The sequence below is a fragment of the Corapipo altera genome, unplaced genomic scaffold, assembly GCF_003945725.1.
Source record: "Corapipo altera isolate COAL_440 unplaced genomic scaffold, ASM394572v1 268, whole genome shotgun sequence".
Classification (NCBI taxonomy): Eukaryota; Metazoa; Chordata; class Aves; order Passeriformes; family Pipridae; genus Corapipo; species Corapipo altera.
Window position 1 is genome coordinate 5168819 of NW_020884901.1, and position 20562 is coordinate 5189380.

The 20562-nt window shown below is 41.2% G+C and overlaps 1 protein-coding gene across 24 annotated transcripts in view; it reads left to right on the top strand.

The window, feature by feature from the left end:
• The window catches only part of FNBP1 (formin binding protein 1), a 98335-nt gene that overhangs the window by 16658 nt on the left and 61115 nt on the right, over positions 1 to 20562 (top strand). For 23 of the 24 annotated variants that reach the window (XM_027649763.1, XM_027649764.1, XM_027649762.1 and 20 more), the window contains exons 1-3: positions 8117 to 8202; positions 14258 to 14373; positions 18735 to 18791. In XM_027649763.1, coding sequence (XP_027505564.1) covers positions 8128 to 8202; positions 14258 to 14373; positions 18735 to 18791 — 248 coding nt within the window. In that variant the 5' untranslated portion in view covers positions 8117 to 8127. Of the gene's footprint in view, positions 1 to 8116; positions 8203 to 14257; positions 14374 to 18734; positions 18792 to 20562 lie in introns of those variants that run through there. The other variant, XM_027649768.1, reaches the window with a different exon arrangement.

Consider the following 20562-nt stretch of genomic DNA (forward strand, 5'->3'; position numbering starts at 1 on the left):
ACAAGAATTCTTTTTATTGCTGTCCCAGTAATCAGTCCAAAGTCCAGCAAGTGGCTTTGCACTTGAAAAACTGTAGCACCCTTTCAGGAAATATCTGCGGCGCCTCAGATTTTTTCAGCCTGCCAACACATTCAGAACACAGGACAAGCAGCTTAAGATCTGAATGAGATTGTTCACCAAATGAGTTGGTGCAGCATATTAATTTGCTAGTGCTTCTAAATGCCTGCAGTGTTACAAGAGCCTGCAATGGCACTAAAATACCAGGAGCTTTGTTGGCTCTAAACTCCTTAAAAGAGAGTTTTAAATTCTTGTCTGCTTGCCGTAGCCTTACCAGCTTTATAAAGAATTTGGAGATCCGTGGTTGAAAAAGGTTGTGCCTCCTGGGCTTAGCAAAGTTAGTAAGAGCTTTTTCTGGTGGTATTAGTTGTCTTGGAGTTGAATTGTGCTCTAGGTTTTCCTGTATAGCTCATTATATGAGCCTCCTATTAGTGCTTTCATCTAGATGCCAGTGGATACATTTATTGCATGTTTTGATATATGTTTAATCTCAACGGAGGGTCAAGGATTTATATTGAAAAAATATTTGCCTTTGCAGTTAGGTAAACTAACATAAAGTGGTTTTAATGAGGCTGGATGCAGTCAACCTGATTTTATGTGTATTTTCGGTTTCATTTTGAGTTTGTAAGTTGGTATTTAAGTGCCAGAGTAGAACTGATATGAACGAAACCATTTTTCTTTTTTTTTGTCTTTTGTAGTGAGCCAACACCCTCCTCCCCCAAAACCTGTATTCTGCCTGGCAGTTGTTGGAGAGGGATATAAATCACTTTTTAAAAGTACGAAAAAGATAAAAACTTTACAAGTCTATTTTCAAGGTCTTAAAATAGATGCTTTTATTTCGAGATTGAACCCAAACACTTTAATGAGAGCTGCCTAGATGGGAAATGCAAATGATATTACCTGCTGCAGGTAATAACATCCATCCAAGGTTTATGAACTGATTCACTGTTCAGAACTGGGAATTGAGTAAAAGGCTGTTGCAGCTGCATGGAATGAAATTTTAAAAAAACGAAATCAAATGTTCAGTGCTGTCCCTTGTTTCACTGGTCCTGGATTTAGGTGAATATGGAATGGACAGAAGCAAGTGGTCAGACTGGTGTGACAGACGTGTGGTTTTTAATCTTGGCTCCAATAAGCACTGGTTTAAATTGTGTAGTGCTTTTCTTCACAACTGCGTCTAAAAACTGGATTATAAAGGAGATTCTTTACTGCTGCAATTCCCATCAGGAGTGTAAAGATGTGTGTTTCTTCATGTGTTGTGAAGGCTTGAAATATATGTCATGGTACCATCATTGTTATAGCATGACTTATAAAATATTCATATAGTTTTGTTTTGGAACTCAAGGACTTCAGATTGCTGTCACAAGAAAACCAGATTAACTCCTTTGCTCAGCTGGACTCGCCTGTCCAGCTCAGGAGCAGAATATCCTTGCTGTCCTCACTCAAAGGATCAGAGGAAGCTGCTCTTGCTTAGTATGGTGAAGTGCCTTTTATTCCTGATGCTTGTGTTTTTTTCCAAGTCATATTGGTCAAAAGAGAGTGTAATTGTTGATTTCTTTCCGTAAAATATTCTGTCTGTTTGACTTCGAGAGGCCAGAGGCTGTGTAGGGAGCCAGGCCAGAAGGTTTGGACAGTCAGCAGCTGCCCTACTTTCTAGAAACTGTAATTTTAGGTTGTCTTGGCTGGCACAGCATGGTCAGCACACTGAACTTGAGCTTTGTCCGTTGGGGCTGGGAGCGTGGCCACACTGAGCATCCTTGTGGGACAGCCAGCAAACCACCGTGTCTCGCTCGCTGGGCTGTGGTTCCCCACGTGTCTCTGACTTCTGTGAGCTGCTCCCAGTTTTGGATCTGTTGGAGTACAGGCAGCACTTTGCACAACAGGGTTGCTGTTGGATCTGGGGAGCCTTTGCTGCTGCTGAAACTTCCTTCAGATGTTCTCGGCTCAGGTGCTTGGGCAGCTAAAATTGATGGATGAGAGAGAGAATTGTGTTGTAAAACTCCGGTTCTCTGACTTTCACAAGTGTCATTTATAGGGTAGGAAATGCTGATTTCTTATGTTTTACAAGGCTTGGTGAGGTGTGATCTCTCTGTTCTTGTGGGAATGTTTGGTTAGTGTGATGGAGTTAAATTTGCTTCTTTCTCTTCAGATGAAGTGTCCTGTGAAGAATGTCAAGTATCCTTGAGTGAGCAGCCTGGATGACTCCATGTGCCGCTCTATTGACTCTGCAAACCTGAAAAGTGTGTGGGAGAACTTTCTCTTGTAGCCTAGCATGTAATGTAATTGATGTTTGTTTGGTAATTTGCCTCAGATTAAATTATTTATTGTCACTACTGAACAAATGCTTTGTGTGCTCCTGGTGGGTCAGCGCTTTGCACAATATTTTCCCTTCTTTATTCCACCTACTTTGATGCATTCTTTTGTTTTTCGCTGCGATACTGAGAACTGAGAGAGGCTTCTGTTGGAAGGAAGGACAGAGCCAGTGGAGTTTGAGAGGCTTTACACAGTGATTATTTAGTTAAGGGAAATGCGATTACTTTTCCTCAGATTTAAACTTTGATGTAACACGAGTTCACACTATAATTAATGGGAGTTGTTACCTGAGGAGAAATTTCATAGAAATGGCCTTGAACTGAGAATGTGAGAACATGAGTATATGCTCTCTTCCTCCAAAGGAGAAGAAACTGAAGTTATTGGAGAATCCTCATTTATTGATGCCAATACTTGCTTTGGTGCACAGGTGGATGATTCTGATAAGGATGTTAGAGGAGTGTCTTGGTTGCCATTTTCACAGTGGTGTGAAAGTTGGGTCTTATTGTAATAAAAAACCTCTATGTGACAGACTCTAATGGATGGATTTAAGGAATAGAGTCTCTACAGCTTTTCTTTGGCTCTTTGCTTATTTCCTATTTCTGGCCTAGTTCCAGAATTAATCCATTTTTTGACAGTGTTGCTTGACTTCACAGAGTGGAGTGTATGAATTATGAAATGCACTTTGAACAGAGTTTAACCACTGTTGAAGTGACCAACTTTGTTGTTTGCAGGCATATGAATGTTATATACTCAGACACTGTTGTTCAACCTATTGGTTTAGATTCCTGAGCCACATATATCTCTGAGAATCCTCCTGTTTTGGAAACTTCACTATTTCTTGAACCAGAGCAAAAGCACCTAATCTAATTTCTGGGTTAAAAATGGAATGCAATGGCAGATAGAAATACCTAAGGCGTAGCAGTAATCTTTATTTGGTCCTGAGTGTGAAGTGGCCCTTGAAAAATCTAGGACTGTGTTTGTCATGTCATGGTATTTAAGGTATTAAATGCTTTTTGAATCTCATCTGCAAAGAAGTTTTTCAGCTGTTTGTTCCATTTAATTTGGAAACAAGAGGAGGGAACAGTCAGTTCGGATTTTCAACTTTTCATTTGAACTCTAGGGAAGGGCTTTGGACACTCTGAAGTGTGGAGGGGGTATTTTTTATCCCTAGTTATTGCCATTACTCCAATGATTCCAGGAGGCAGCCTCAAGCGAAGCAGAATTAATAATTTTTACAACATTTTTCTTTTCCAAGTGTCTGCAGAAACACCCCACAAGGACACTATGCCTGCATTGGGGTTTGGTCAGTTCTGAGAGCTTCACAGTCAGAGGAGGAGGAGAAAAGGATATCAGGAGTAAAGGCTGTTCTGTTTAATAAATAAATACATCTTTGCCTCAGCATCTGTATAGAAAAGAGCTTTGCATACCTACTCAATTCTACACCCAACAGATGATTTATTTAGTGGAGATTAGAAGATGAGAAGTTTTTCTGTTGAGAATACCAGGCATACCTGGCAAGATTTCTACTGTTTTGGGGTTTTTTTAAATGTAACCCATTTGGGCTAACTTTGACAGAGAGAGATCAAGGACTCTTACTCTGCAAAGTTTAACAATGTCACTGATTGTTTTTGAAGTAGTTATATAAAAATAACCAAATTAATCCCCCCACCAACCAACCAAACAACCCCCCCAAAAAAAAAACCAACCCAAACCAACAAAACCTTACCTAAATATTACTTCTCCAAAGAATTCAGTAGAATGGGATTGAAATGCAGGATTTTCTAAACTCCAGCTGTGTGCTCAGAGCTGTATCATATTCACAAAGGATTGATACTAATGACAAAATCATGTGCTTTGAAGATACACAGAACAACTTGGATATTCTACATGGTGAAGCCACTGTGGCATTGGTTTGCAAAGAAGTTGGGCAAAAAGCTAATTTCTCCAATATACATTCCCACAGACTGCTACAGTTTGAAGTATTGTTCTTGTGGATAAGATTCTGCTTTTGTAATTCAGCATGGTTTTGGATAAGAGGGCAGAATTGGCTTTTTTGTGTCTGTTCTTTTCAATGCATCAGCAGGCTTGTTTGTTTTTCTATTGTAGTTATCCATGCAATAAGCAGGAACATCTATGGCTCATTTTTAATAATTAGTTCACAGCTGCCCAAAGGGGAAACTGTGGGCAAGAGCTCTTGTTGATCTTTGTTTTAACAGCTGGTATTATTAAGGGAGAGCTTCCCAGACTGGGGAAAAAAAAAAAAAAAGAGGATGAAAATCAGTCAAGAGTTAATCCAAGTTGTAGCCAGACACCAAAAGATTTACTGGGAATTAGTTCTAAAATTGCATTTGTTCAAATAATTTCGGAAGAAGCAAATGGGTGTGTATTAAATCAGGGAAGTGGGATAGTGCTGGGGAACAGTGAAAAATTGCAACATTTGTCAACTGAAAAACCTTCCTGGAACAACAGCAGCATATATTTAGCATTGTTACCATGCTGCAACTCCTGGGGGAGGCTGCTTGGGTCTGGAGCTCTGCTGAGGCTCATGATTTATACCCTCCCAGCAAGCAGAGCCCTCCACACCAGGATCTGCTCATTCTCAAAGCCCTTGTTTATAACACACAGAGCAGAGAATCCCTGTGGGTCCTTTCAGTCTGCAGCTCTGGATACTGTCAGCAAAAACCAAATCCTTGTGCCATTCCTGTTCCCCCAGGATGAGCAGAAGGATGAGGTTAGCATTGCTTTGTTTTGTTCCTTTTTTTTTTTTTCCAAATGAGTTTCCTTGGTATAATTAATGCTAATGGTAGACATGCATCATCTCTCTGGCCCCAGTAGATTTCAGTAGTTATGAGCCTTTGCTTAGCTAATGAGTCTGGATTTTAAGGCCCAGATTCTGCTGTTAATCCCCATACCTACCAGGAATAAGTTCACTTAAATAAGTTGCACTGCACTGGTATCACCAAAAGAAACAGCATGTGCGTGTTTGTCTTCTGTTTAAATAACTGAACAAGTACATAAAAAGGTTGAAATGCACTCAGTCCTTCCATAAAAATACTCTGGCCTTACATTTGGCATTAGTTGGGATTTCTCTCTTATTATCTTGTTCTTTAAGAGCTTTCTTATATCCTGGGTTGTAATTTGCACATTATAATGTATTTTGAAACAAAACTGTGTCTTGTTCTGGGGTTTCTTGCATGTATTTTATGAGCAGAATTGTATGTTTGAAAAAGAAGTGTTCCTTTCTGAATGGGCTGCTCATGACAGATGGTTCTCATTGTGGCAAAGTCATGCAGTGCCTCAAACCTCAAAATGTATAAACTTATTTGAAGGAAATGAATCGTTGCTGTGGCCTGGCCATCCATGAAAAGTGTCCTTGGACATTGCAAACAGTGGGGTTTGAGCCTTGCCTTTTCCTTATTCAAAGAAAACTATAAAATGCATTTTCAAGAGCCCGAAATTGTGACGCCTCTAAGGAGAACATTTCCTCTTTCAGGAGATTTACCACGATTTCTAGATGGGTTTCTCACTGATAACAGCAGGTGATGCCTCAGTATGGCCTTTTCAGGCAACTGTTTGAATAAAACCAAAATAGTACCTATATAATGCTCCACACTAGATGGGCTTCTGTCCATGCTGTCCAGAGCATGTAACCTACATAATTTCTCATCAAAAATTCCCTTGTTCCAAGAAAACCAGGCTTCCCATTAGCTTTTTGCCTGCAAGAGGACCATCTTATTGTCTCTATCCAGTATTCTTTGGCTCAGTTGCTGTTTTTCTTAATTACCTGTTGCTCATCAGCTCTGTCCTGCTGCAGTTGAGCTCTCACATCCTCCTACCTTCCCACTCTGCAGAATTAATAACTCCTCTCTTGTTGTCTTACCTCTTTCAGCATCTTTTTAAGCTGCTGCAGTACCAGTAACCACATCCTCTCTCACCTTCCTTCCTGGCTGCTGTGGTAACACCGTTTCATGCTCTGTTGCCATTGAGGGACCACAAGTTCTGCTTTACCACATCCTCTGCAGGATACAACAGGCACAGGGGGAGGAGAAGGCTTGGTTTGACACCAGGGTGGCAGAGTGGAGGGTTTGGGGCTCCAATTGGTTTGGGCTCTGGTGAGGAAGGCTCTCCTGTAATGATAAGAGCAGCCCTTGGAGCCAAGACCAGGCAGTTTCTTGCAGGATCACCTGCTCCTGGAGCTCGTGGCCTCAGTAACTCAGAGGCTTCTGGCTGCTGCAGAAAGGAGCAGTTTCAGTTCATGGTTTAAGCTGTCAGCAGAGAGAAGGAGGCATTTAGTGTGTATGTGAACGCCTTGGCAGTTGGTGACAGCAGTTGTACTCACAGGGCAGTGCCCTCCTGTGAGCCACGTGCCCAGTTTTGCAAGGCTTCCATAATAGGTGTTAAAGTGGGTCACCACTGCCAGCATGTGGCTGTGCTCCCAGTGGCCTCTCCAGCAGGCAGAGGTGTCCAAGTGCTGACCTGTTGCTCGGTGCTGCTGCCCAGGGAGCTGCTCTCCCTCCCATCCCTGCTTTGGGAGCTTGGTGTTGGGTTTGTGCTGTTTGCTGTCGTGAGCTCTGTAACTACCACTGTGTTTTAGGGTCTGGTGTTGTGCATCTCCTGTACAACTAGGCCATAACCTACACCAGTACGAAGACAAGCTCAGCCATCTCAGTGGGGGATGTCTCTATGCAGCTCTGCTGCAGGTGGGTCTTTTTTTTAGATGTTACAGTGGAATTGGTTCCCTGTCAACTCTGGACATCTGGTTGTGCTCCCAGGACCGGGCAGGAATATTCATGTTGCTCTCCAGGTTCTGGCCTCTGCACCAAGTGCTCATGGCTTTTCTCAGAAGTGCTTCTTGTTTAAGCCAGGTTTCCATCAAGGTAGGGCTGAGGCATGGCCGAAACCTGCTCGTGGGACAGCACTTGGGCTTAATTAGCAGGAGGGGTCACTTGAGTTTGTGGAAGGTGGTTTTCAGGGTGGGGATGAGTGTGGTTGGTCTCAGGAGCAATTATAAGGGTTGCTCCTTGTTGCTGCCCTTTGCTGTGCAAAGGGCCTTGCTATTATACTGGGGCAACAGTATTTTAAATCCAAATTAAAATTGGCATAAATATTAGAATTTATTTTCCTTTACAGCTTCAGCAAAATGCTGAAGAGTAAACATTTCAAGGCTGAAATATAGCCCAGAAACTCCTTAATTCATAGTGTCTACTGGAACAAGCAGGACAATTAGAGGTGAGTTTATCTAGCAACATAAAAGGTATTTTAACATAAAACATAGTCTGTTTCCACTCTCGATTGCTTTCGGGGAATTCCCCCTCGCAAGTTTGAAATACACTCAGTTGCCTAATGATGCAGCAAAGAATCTTATTTTTGTTTCTATGTTCTCCTAACTAGATTGAGTTCTGAGGTGACTAGAAGAGATAGAATAGTCAACCTTTAGAGCTTTACAGAGAAATGAATTTAGGAGATGGTGATGAAAGGAAGATGGAGATGTGCAAGGAAGATGCTGGGGTTTTTTCCTGGGCTATTTATTATTCTTCTCAAGCAGAATTATGCCTGTTTAGGGATCTTGGTGAAAGGTCAGGGAGAATTTATTTATTATTTAAAGGGTAAAATGAAATTATGCATGTGGACGGAGAAGTGATCTGCATGAGAAGTGCATGTGATCATAAGAGAACCGGATACCCGGGGGAATGGAAGGGTGCATTGAGAAAACAACCAGCAAAGCCACAGCTTTGTGTGAGTCTAAAGCAGGCAGAGATGGTCTCCCTGCCCCATCGCTCTGTCCTCCATGGTGCTGTCAGTGCTCCTTGTCTGTGCTGCCCCAAGGGAAAGGTCAGTGTCCTGGGCTCCATGTGAAACAGGGATGTTTGTTTAGTGTCATTAACTGAGGATTTCACTGACTGTTGCTGACAAGTATTGTGGGGGAAGTTGATTCTCATCAGTAGTGGCTGACTCAACAGATGCTGAATTGCTTTGGTATTTTCTGCCCATCTCTGTTTTCTGGAAGGCTCTTGCAGTGGTAGCCTATATTTTATGCGTTTTCTTTCATTATTAATTTGCCTGGAGACTGTTAGCATTTGCATATAGCTTTATTGTAGGTCCCTGAGGATCTGTGATCTGAATTCCCGTGTATTCTGCTGCACTGTAGTGCCATATGGGACCTACCCGAGCCTAAGCAGCTCTCATCATCTTGTTAATTATTTTTATAATTTGAAGTTGTTAAACCATGGAATCTAAAAATGCAATTTAGAATTTGAACACTGTGATGTATTCTTGATCTTCACTTTAATTCCTTTTTGCTTATGAAAATGAATGAGAGTCTTTTAAAAAAAAAGGGGGGGGGATGTTGGAGGAGGTATGAACCAGAGGTAAAAATAAGCATTTAATTCCCATATTCCTGCTTCTGTTCCTAAGGACAGTGGATAAACAACTAATTTTGTGAATTGAACTCTCTGAGAAGGAGGCAGTAGAAAGTCTTCAAATATTCTTGATGTTTAAGAATCATGGGTCATTTATTTTGTTGCTGGCTTAGAATTACAAGAGGAGTATACTAAGTATAAAGAGTTTGATTTTCTGTTATTAGCATCTGAATTTTCAGCACACTCTTTCTTCACTCCTTGTCTCTGTATTAACACTCTTAATTTCACACTCCTGCCCTGCTACCTGTGAAAGCAGCAGAAAGGGTGACAGTGACAGTTCAACCTGGACACTGGTACAGCAAACACTTCCAACTCAGCCTAATCTGGGCAGGCTTGACAGGATGATTAAAACTGCAGAATTAATTGGTAAATTCTCCCAGAATCTACTATTTTGTTCACACTTGAAACCAAGTAGAAACCCTGGGCCTTGTGACCTGGCTGTGTGGTGGAGCTGGGCCAGGTGAGTGTGTCTGGCTGCAGAGACACTGAGGCTGTAGCTCAAGAGAAGAGTGATGATGTCCCCTTTATTTCAGTCACTGTTGATGCTGAAGCTCCTTGGTGGCAAATTAAGGTCCATCACTGGATCTGAACGCCCTGTGTTGAACTATTTTGCAATAGATGGAAGCACTCTAGAAAGGGGAAGGAATATCTTACTGAGCTGATCATCAAAGACCACATGAATAACACTTTATTGCTCAATAATTGGTTGTACTCCATGTTATATGGCTTAGAAATGGGAAGAGGGCTTTTGTTTTTCTTAATGACTAAGTTTCCTCTTCCCAAAATACTTCGCCTTGCTGGGGAATGTGACTTCAGGAGAGCAGTTGAGACGTGAGGGGATTTGACAGCTTAAAGTAACCATTAAAATGAAGCAAAGCAAATAGGCAGCACTATTTCCATTTTAAGCATTGTCAGGGTAACAAGCATGCAGCCGAATTTCAGAAGGAATGCATGGATGTGAGGTTATTTGGGCAGCAGTAAAAGTACTGGGAGAGAATTAATGGAAACAGAAATGAAGTTAGAAACACTCTTTGCCTTGGGGTTAAAATATTCAAAGCATTCTGGGTACTTGGATGTCAAATTCCCACTCAAGTTAATGACTGAAGTTCTACTTTCCTCTGTTGAGCTTCAGTTTTTGTGTGTGTGCTCAAGAGTGTGTTGAGCTCTGAAAAAGTAGGAAGATGCTCTCTGTTTTAAGCAGCTCATAGCAGAGGCTCTGCTTTCCCACCTGTGTGAGTCAGGGGGGTCAGCTCCTGTATTCCAGCTCCTCCATCACCTGGGGAAGTGTTTGTACTGGCACAGGTTGCTGGCATTGGGAAGCAGGTGGAATCTGATGAAGGGGGATAAGTTACAGCTGTACAAGTAGTTTAATTACGTGCACATCTTGATTGTCAATTAGAAGTCTGTTCTTTTTAGTAAGCTGATATCACAGTAAGTACAGGGACTTGAAATTGGGAGGAGATGAGATTTGGCAGGTTGGAAGCACATAGTAATATGAAAGTAGTGGGGGGAGCCTGCTGTGATAGACAACACACTGTCAGTGCAGTATTTTGCTCAGAGTGTTCTTAGGTGTGCACCAGACTCTGAGCCAAAAGAAAGCAGTGAATGCTTCTAGAAAATGTTTTGGTGTTTTCTTTTCAGAGAAAACAGGTGCAGTGTGACCTTTTGTTTCCCCCTCACTGTGGTCTGGAGGGAGCATTTTTACTGAACATTGCATCATGCTTCTTGCCTTGTTTTCTTGCTTTTCTCGAATGCTAAAGCCCTGTGGAATTTATTGTCTTCTAATGTTCTCCCTAACTGGAAGGGTGAGGAGGCTGCAAAAAATGAACAGAGGAGAGTTTGTATATTGAAACTGGAAGCTGAAACAGCAGCTCATGTAGGCACCTGAGCCCTCTTCCAGCTGATGACTGAACCTGCAAACCTGCAGTAGCTAAAACCTTCAGCTGCTAAACCATCACTGGCAGGGCTGGTGCACTTTGTGCTGAAACCACTTGCTGTTCTCCTCAGACTCCAGAATAATTGAGATTTTTTTTTAAGTCTTCAGTTTCCATGTGATAATGCATTTTGGTAATGAACCTTGTAGAAAGTAGATAAATTTTTAAGAAGTCTTTTCACTATTGATTATTTGAAGGCATGATATGGTTGTTAACTACTCTTCTTTTTAGAAATCCTGTGTTTGCATCGATTGCTTGTCTCCCTGGACTTTAGGATTCCATGAATTAAAGGTTATGCTGTATGATCAACACATTTTTGTGTACTCTGTCATCTCTGTGATTCATTAGCTGTAGCTCAGAGCCTTTGCCTACCTTCAGGCTGCTGAGCAGATCCATGGAATCAGGAGGACTGTCTGTGTGGGGTCCCTCTGGCTGCTCCTTCCTTTGGAGTTCCATGCTCAAAAGTGTTGCCAATTTTACTGACTTTTTTCCCTCCTCAAGTAACACAGCAAAGAGAAGGAATAATGGAATGCATGACCCCAGAGTAACACAGTGTTTTGGGGCGTTGGCTGCTGAGTGAAATGGCACTTGGGCCAACACTGTTCCATGCCCGGAAAAGAACAGAAAGTCTTCTCTTTAGCAAATCTGCAGAGAGCTAAACTTCCCCTTGCCTTGCTTCTTGATAGTGGAGGTCAGGGTTTGTACTTTTATCTTGTTGAGGTTCTTCTTCTTAAAGCTTGGCATGGGGCAAATGTCTCAGCTCACTTTATAAATAGAAATTTAGCTTCTTCCCCTGGTTGGTCTCTCTGACAGCAGCACCACAGTGTGTTCCCCTTACAGTGCTCCTCAGGGAGTCTTTTGCCAAACTTGACATAGCAAGGCCTCTGAAACAGTCCAGCAGGTCCCTCTGTGGGATAACAGCCCACACTGAGGCAGCTACCTGGAGGCATTTTTGGATTTTTATTCAAACTCTGATCTAAATGATGCTCTGAGAATTGATTCAGGGTGGTGATGGTGGTGGGAGGTTTGGACAAGCCACCACCAAGGTTGCCTTTTCAGGGTGAACCTGCTCCATCTTCCTGTGCAGTCAGCAGTCTGGATTACCTTGAAGGGCAGGATTTCCTTGAAAGGCATTCCTTCTGGTGGGAAACCTTGACCTTTCCTCTTCAGATGGGGTTACAGTAGGATAATAAGTTAATTCCTTAGTACAAGTATGATAAATCTGATGATGGTGGTTAAATTTGCTTACAGGGATTAGGGAGTGAATTTCCCTCCCTGAGTTTTCCCTTCTCAAAGTCAGGAGTGTGTGAATGCATCTAAACTTGTGAGTAATGGACTGGCCCGTGGGGTATTTATTCTATATGCATGTGTTTATGTTAAATAATGTAAATTGTGGAGGAGTAGGGTGTGGGAGAGCTGGAAGACCTTTTTATCAGAAACCTTAAAAAGGCCATGTTTGCACTGCTCTGCTGACACTGGTGCAATCCCAGAGATGGAGAGGTTGTATGTTTGAAGCAGAGGAGAAGGTGCCTCGTTGAGCTGTATTGTACCCCAGGCAGCACATCGTGTTCCTGCCTGATTTGAGGAGAGATCCATCATCTTACCCATGACTTTGTCTTCTCCCCAGCTGTGAAATTGTCTGAAATAAAGATTTGTATATACACAAATATGCACTGGTTTGGTCCATGTCTTCCCTTTCTGCAGAACACATACATCCTCTTTCTGAGTGACTGATGTTACATTGGTTCAAGGTGATTTATGTAGCTGGAAGTCAGGCTTTTATTCTCTGTAGTTTACATTTTTTTTCTTCAGTCACACTTAACCATTTTGTCATAGTTCTTGGAGTGCAAGGCTCAGAAGTTCTTTAAGATTTTTGTAACTTTATACTATTACCCTTTTGCTGTTCTGCCACGAGTGCCTCTTTAATTGACTAAAACAGACATAATTTAAACTGAAGCTTGGTTTGGCTTGGCTGACTTGGTTTGAAATAGTACCTTATGCTAAACCAGAGCAAATACACAGATGCACAAACCCTGTGTGTCCTATTCCATGGGTATTTACCTGCAAGGTATTTACCTTGCTTTTTGTTAGGGTTTTGCAGATTTCCTCTAGTATGGTTTCTATTTCTCCAATTCAAATTAGTTAAAGCAGTTTTATTAGCAGGTTTATTTTTCTTTATTAGCTCCTGTGTTCAATGCAGAATCTCTCCTGCCACCAGTGTGTAACACTGTCACTGCCAAATGTGCCACAGAGCAGAAAGTGGTGTTTGATTAAAGCAGCATAATCAAAAACTAAGGCTTTGTTGTAGCATTCTGTTATTTTTCTGCTCTGTGTGTCTAAGGAAATGGGCTTTTATCGCTCTGATAAGTCAGTGATACCTCTGCAAACTGAGTCACAAAGCCAAATTTTTTGCAGAGAAGCATCACTTGTGTCAGAACCTTTTGGTTGTGGCAGCATCTGACCCAAATCTATTGCTGCGTGTAGTTTTTTGGAAAGCATTGTAAATCTACCTTTGTACCGCAGATGTACAAACTTACTCTCTATATTCCCTTTAAACCATAGTGGAACCTGATGCCTAATAAATAAGCTGATATTAAAGCCCTTATTTATTTTACACTGTGTTTCTGTCAGGATAAGTATTCAGGATCACAGTTTGAAATTATATTTCAAATCTTGTAGAAACATTGACTTCTACAAAACTGTGGGGAATGGATGATTGTGGAATTTGAGTGTTGTTGGAGTAGGCAAATTTTGAAAAATGAGGTAATTATAGGTTCAATCTGAAGATAGTAATAAACTGTCTCGGATAACTAATTTGGATTTAGAGTTGCTTAATTTCTCTTGGCATTTGCAAATCCCAGACTGACTTGTGAAACCTTCTTGATTTTATTGAAAATATGTGTGACTGTTTTGGAGGGCAACAATATTTGAAGAACAAAGTAACATCTGTATATAAATGAAGGTAGATGAGAAAACTTACTGAGAACATAGCTAGTGTCATTTTTGGGGGACATAATTTGTTAGCATGTGTTCTGTTTTAGAACAAAACAGAGGGGAGTTGAAGTCCGTTTTGTAAAAGGATTATTAGCTTTCTAAATTATATTTTAAATTCATAACACCGACAAAGCTCAAGTCTATATTTCTCAGACTAAGATAAGAACTATTAATTGAAAGTAGACCTCAAATTCATGGAAGTGCTTTAATTCTTCAGAGTAAAATAAAATACTACCAAGAGTATCTATTTCTTATCCTTTGCCTAAGTATGTCTTTATATTAGAAGATGGTATTTAGTAGAAATGCCAGGATTTCTGGAATGAAACTGATTCAGAAATGAGGAAGGAAGAATGTTACTGAATGGATCTCATGTTAAAATACAGATTTCCATCGATTTAAAAACCTGTGTAGCTACAAAATATGTCTAACTGTTGTAATGGAAAATAACACTTTCTGTATGGCAATACTTTGTGTATTATTTTTAGTTATCTATGTTCAATGAGACTAAACTATTTTTTTTTTTTTTATGATTCATTGCAGGACCAGTTTGACAACTTAGAAAAACACACGCAGTGGGGTATTGATGTTCTGGAAAAGTACATCAAGTTTGTAAAAGAAAGAACAGAGATTGAACTCAGCTATGCAAAGCAGCTTAGGTAAGTTGATATGTAAAGTTCTGGACTTAGAGTTGCATCTGTTCAGAGCCTGTAATCAACTCTTAAGTTTGCTGTGATAGTGGTGATTTGGTTTATAATAATGGCTTTCAGAGAATAGCTTTGATTTAGAGACTGGAAAGCAAAAGTTCATTTAAGATACTATTTTATTATCTCTGCTCTGCAGAAAGAAGGGTTATTTAGGTGACTGCATAACACACTGGGGCTTACTCACGATTTATGCATGATTAATGGCTCAGGCTTTGAGGCAGCATTGTAATATTTTCCATGAAATTAGGGCTGCTGCGTGTAAATGCTGAAGGGTTTAAGAATTCAGCAGAACAATGATCATTTGTTAGGCGAAGTTTAGGTTTTCTTTTACTCAGACAGGCCCTTTCTGAAGGTGCGTGGGAGAAACTGCAGGTCAGAAAGTCAGACCCAGCCCTTGGAAGATTTGTCTCTGGAGTTAACCAGGTTGCAGCCTGAGATTTGAATTACAGCCTTGTCATCTTGCCACAGGTCTTGTGAGGTGTCTCCTAAACAGAGCAGAGATCTTTGTGAATTTATCTCAAATAATTCAAGTACTTTCTACATGTCTGGTTCAACCATCAGGTTGTAGGTAGAGATGAGTATGTGTGAACCAGACAGAGAAAACCTATTTCTTGAGGTCAGATCCAGTGTAAATGGGGAAGGGGTTCTAAGAACCCTCCCACAGGGAGCAGAATTTACCCTGCTTTTCCCAGCAAGGTAATAAAAACTGAGAGGTGATGAGGGTTTAGAAGGGAGAACAACACACAGGCAAGTCCTGCTGCTGCTGAGGGGCTGTGGGGCAACACTGTTGGTAGCCACTACTTTTGGTGATAAACTGGGAAGTGGTGGAGCTAACTGGGGAGGGGAGAGCAGGAATAATTCTTCCCAACACCTCCAGTAAATCCACACCTTTTTTTTTTTTTTTTTTAATTTGCATGATGATAATATATATTAGAACTCCTTCCATCTTCTCAGCGTTTAAAGAGATGGGGATCTGAGGTTTCAGTTTGCCTGTGTAGATCTAAAGCACAGTGTCTATTTGAAAGAAAAAAAATCACCCAGAGTTTGCTTGTGTTCAAGTGGGTTAGAGATGCACAGTGGCCTGTGATTTATGAGGAGCTGGTAGTTGATAAATCCCTGCCTTGGTGGGGATGTGCTCTCCCAGGGGAACGCCACGAGGCTTCCCCAGGGTTTCTGTTATAGACAAGCAGGAAATAGAAGATGACTCGTGCAGGAACAAATTGCTCACATCCTATGGAGATGAGCAGAGATTGAATTACACAGGCAAAATGAGCTGGAAGAAAAGAGAGTGTGAGTGGACTGGGAAACCCCAGCAGAGTATCTGTGTGAGCTGGCCTGTCTTATGAACAATCCCCCGCCAGACTCGCTGGGTTTCTTAGGATGACAAATTTCAGGTGTAAAGAGCATCATTATGAAAATGAACACACAAACAAAATGTTAAAGGAAAGTGAAAGATGGTTTTACCTGCCACCATCTAGAAACTATGAGTTCCTGAGTTTTATATCTTATTCTGTCCTAGACTTCCAAAACAAACTTGGTCTGTTTGTTTCTTGCCTCTCTGTATTTCTGTGGTTTGAGGACAAATACATCTGTCCCTGAGGAGCTCTTAAACACAGGGCTGCTTGGAGGCATCTGAGAAGTTAGAGGTATAAAAGAAAAAAACAAGAATGTTGACTTGTCAAATATTGAGGTAAAACAGTGCTGGACATTAAGAAAGAATAATAAATCATGTATCTGCTTTTATTTAATAAGTCTCCTTGAGCCTGGTGCAAACCTTGTACCACATCCATTTGGTGCAGAAGGGCTGCAGCACATCACTGCATGTCATAATATGCAGAAGATACTATTAAAAAGGAACAAGTTAACTCAGGCTACTCATGTGTATTGAACTCAAAATTTTATTTATAGTGTAAGGGAAGCTGCTGAAATTTATTTTCTTCTCTGAAACTTGTGTTTTCTGCTCAGTCCCTGGGCTCCCTAAATAGTTGTTTTTCCTCTTTGACTGTCTATATCTCAGCGTGGTCATCTATTAAAGTTTAATTGGCTTTTATTTAGAAGTGCTCCTTTGCTTCCTCTTTATAATCCTGCAAATATGGATGTAGTTGATGTGCTGGATGCTGTGGTCTGAGTGCTGGGGTGGTGTATCCTTGTCCTCCTTCCCTAGTCACCACTTCCCTTAGAGCACACATAGCTGAAGCATCACAAAGGATGTCAAAGCCTTTGCCTAATGTGATGATGGATACACAGCCTTGAGGAACATGTGTTGGAAAAAATGCTTAAGGTATCAGGATAATCTGAGAATCTGATGGGTGACAAATGTGAGAGAGAGGAAGATGTCAGACAAGTTGAAATAAGGGAGCAGAGAAACAAGCTGGAAAGGCAGGAAAAAAATGATATAGAGTGAAAGGCAAATAGAAACACTCATGGAGACAGGTACAAAGGGTAGCACAAAATCTTGCCAGAACTGTCTTTGTTATTATGTGTTAGTTCCCTCTTTAATCACTGTTGGCACTGAATGTGTCCCTGCTTCATGAGCTTGAACATGGGAAGTGCTGGAGTGTGGGTCATGACACTGCACTTTTGCTGAACTTTTGCAATACTTCTCGATTCAGAATAATTTTGGGGTTTTTTGCTGTGTATCGTGGTTAAAATCCTACATTTATTTTTGATTTTAGAAAAGGGGGAAAAACCTCAAATATATATATCTGTTTAGGTGTTGTATAAAGTGCATAGGAAGTAATAAAGTGTTTAACCCAGATGCTAATCTTTTTTAAGTGGTGGTGGGTTTTTTTCCATGAAAGCAGACTAGATTTTTTTTTTCCTCAGCTCTGTAGCATTTCTGCACCTTTAAAGATCCACAAGAAGCCAGTAGCTGTGTATGTCAGAGTTAATGGGGCAGTGTGACAGTGCAGGGAGATGGAGTAGTGACTGTGTGTGAAAATGCCTTCTTAGTGCATGTTTCCTTGTGGTTTTTCCTTTCCCCTTCAAGCAGGTGCATGGAGGGAGGCATTCCTGTGGTATGCAAAGGGTGATGTAAGATTTACTGTCATCATGCAGGGCAGTTTGCAGAATTCTTCCCATGCTGGTGGTGTTTGGTGGAAGCTGCTGCCTCCAGAACTAGAGAAAAGTTTATTTTCTCAGAGCATGATCTGTGAGAGAAGGCAGAGACTGGAAGGGAGATCCTCATTTGGATCCCTTCCAGTTGGGATGCTTAAATTTTGAGGAACACATGCTTGTCTGTGCAAATCTACCAGGGTTCTGGCTACTCCTCTGTTTGGGCAGATGCTCTTTGATTCCTCAAGGAGAACAAAAGGAATAAGAAATGTGAGATGAGAGGCCCTGCTGTCTCCCACTCATCAGTAAAACAAGCATCAACAGGGAATAGGTTACACCTCTGAAAAAGCAGTTTCTTTACAACTAAATGTGTTCTGGGAGGCCTCCAAAGAGTTTGGAATGGATAAGTCATTGAACCATGGTCCTCCTTCAGACAATGATTCCACCAATGCTCCTTGTATTCTGCTTTTAACTGTTGAAACAACCTTGTAAAGCTGAAATAAATGGCTTCCCTTTCACAATAGGGTGAGAGGCTGCCAGGAGGAACATTGTAGTAGGGTTGAGTTTCGGACACAGGAGCACTGAAAAGGCTTTAAAATTGCTGAGTAAGATTTGTCAGCTCTCTGATGAGCGCTGGTTAAAGGGGGCAGGGGGTTGTGTTGTGCTGCAGTGCAATATGGATGGTAAAGCTGAGCTGTGAGCATCAGCAAGGTGAGGGTCAGGTGGGCAGCACTCCTTCATGAAACCCTGGATATGCTGCTGGTGAGGGGTTTGCAGGGCAATGAAAACCATATAATCACAGTCAGATGTGCTAATAGTGATGTTCAGGTTTCTCATTCAGGCTACAATCACTTGAAGGGCATATTGGTATTTTAAAATTAAATCATTAACTGGCTGTGGGGTAATGAGATGCAATCATCTGTGCTAATTGGGATAATCAAATTTCACGCTTCCCCCAGCATTAGTTGATAATCACAAAATGATTCCCCTTTTGCCATCTCAGTGCAGCTTCCCACAGCTTTATGAAGGTTCTTCATTTCCTTCTAATCATCCTGCTAAAGGCAGGCAAACTTGGGGCACTGTGAACCCATTCTTTGGGTGTTGCTGTGACAATCAAAGCCTGATTTCATTCGTACTTCTGGAAGGTGTTGGGTCACTGCAGATAAAAACTGAAGTCCCCACAGAATGCAAAGATTATCCAGTAAATTTTAAGGGATATTTTAAAATTTAATTTTATGTATCTGTATTTTTGATTTTAGGAATCTTTCAAAGAAATACCAACCCAAAAAGAACTCCAAAGAAGAGGAGGAATACAGGTATGGTCATGATCCACTGCTGGGTGAGCATGTTGATGGAGGAAGGGGAGAAGTTTGGGTCATCAATTAAGATTTGGCTTGAGGCAAAGATTTTAAAGTCAAATGTAAAAATATAGAAGTCATAGATGCAGAAACAACCTTATGTGGTAGATACTAAGGAGTGGATCTTCAGAGCGTGGATTTGGTCTGTAACTACTCAGTTCCCTTTAGACGTTACAGTTTCTGGATGCCTGGTTTGGGGGTTTTGTTTCATGTTTTGTTAATGTGCCTTAAAAACTTTAAGCCAGACTGATCCTGGCTCTTTGAAGTGAACATCCAAATTCATATCTGCTTTCAGCAGGAACAGAAACAGTCGTTAATTTTAGCATGAAACTTTAGCAGTCTGCCTAAGTATTAAATGACTCAAATGGGCTGACAACACAGATTAGTAACTTACTAAAGGGATAATGTTCTAACACCACTGTGGTGCAGCAGACTTGCAGAGCAGGGTGAAGGATATAGTTTTTACTCCCAGTGTCCTGGGATGGATGGACACACAACGTGCTGCTGTTGAAGGGTGTCGCAGCCTCACCTGTCCGCTGTTGATTCACCTGATAAGACCACATGTCATTAAGAACACTCCTGCCCTTGATGAAAATAAAGACATTCTTTAAGGAGAACTTTCTAGAAGAAGACCTTCCCAACAGAGAGGCTGTAAGCCAGAGTGAGAAGCTTTTTCCTTGCAGCACTGTGGCTCTGGGGTTTCTCAACCTCGGAGTGTTGTAACGCAGCTTCGAAGGAAGGCACGGCAGGGTCTGACCCTCAGCCTTGGATTGCAGGAGGCTGCTCTGCCTCTGGAGAGCCCAGCAGGAGCCTCAAACCCTTGACCTTGAAATTTGAAACATTTCAAATTACTTTGGATATGGATCCAACTGGATGATTATATTAATTTAGATTTTTGGGTCAGACCCCCAAGCTGCTCTGTATGGGGCTGCTCCAGTGTCTTGTTTAAGAGAGATAACAGACTTTTTATTTGCTCTTTAATTTATTTTTAGTAACATTGTTTGGGAATCAGTTAATTTATGCCATTGTTTCCTGAGATATTGGTATTTACACAAGGAAGCTTATGTTACCAGCACAGTGGCTGCTTTGGTCTGTACCCAGGATTAGGGATAAATCTGCCTTTGGACAGCTCTACCATAAATGGGTATTTTGAGTTTACTACAACGTTTTTTGACACATCTTTCATAGCTGGAGAAGAATATTGGAGCTAAATGATTCTATGTGATGTGGCACAGAGGATCCTGTGTGTCCTTTGCCCTTTGTAAATATAGTGTTCACCTCAGTGTAGTTTCTCCACGTCTCAAAACAATGTCTGGGGATTTGTCGTGAGACCTTTGGGAGCCTCAGACGCTGCTTTGAGACAGCCTGGCTAAAAATTATCCATTTTCAAGCTTACTGTCAGTCTGTAGTTCTGTGGATTTGATCCTCCTTTTTGTTTTGCAACTGGGATTTCTCTCATTTAACAGCTTGATTGTGAATGTGGTTGCTTGTACTGGACTTTATTTTAAGTCTCTTTTTTTAAGTTTATTCTGGGTTTTTTTTCCTGATGCCTTTTTCATCTCTCCTTGTACCACTCCCCTTTATGTTCTCTAAATATCTCCTGTTTACTTTGATTTTTCACCTTTAGGTGATGCTATCAGTGCAGGCCACTACTCTATAATATTAATAATAATAATATTTAATAATAGCTTTTCTGGAATGTACCAGTGTCTTGCTGCTGGGCACAGCC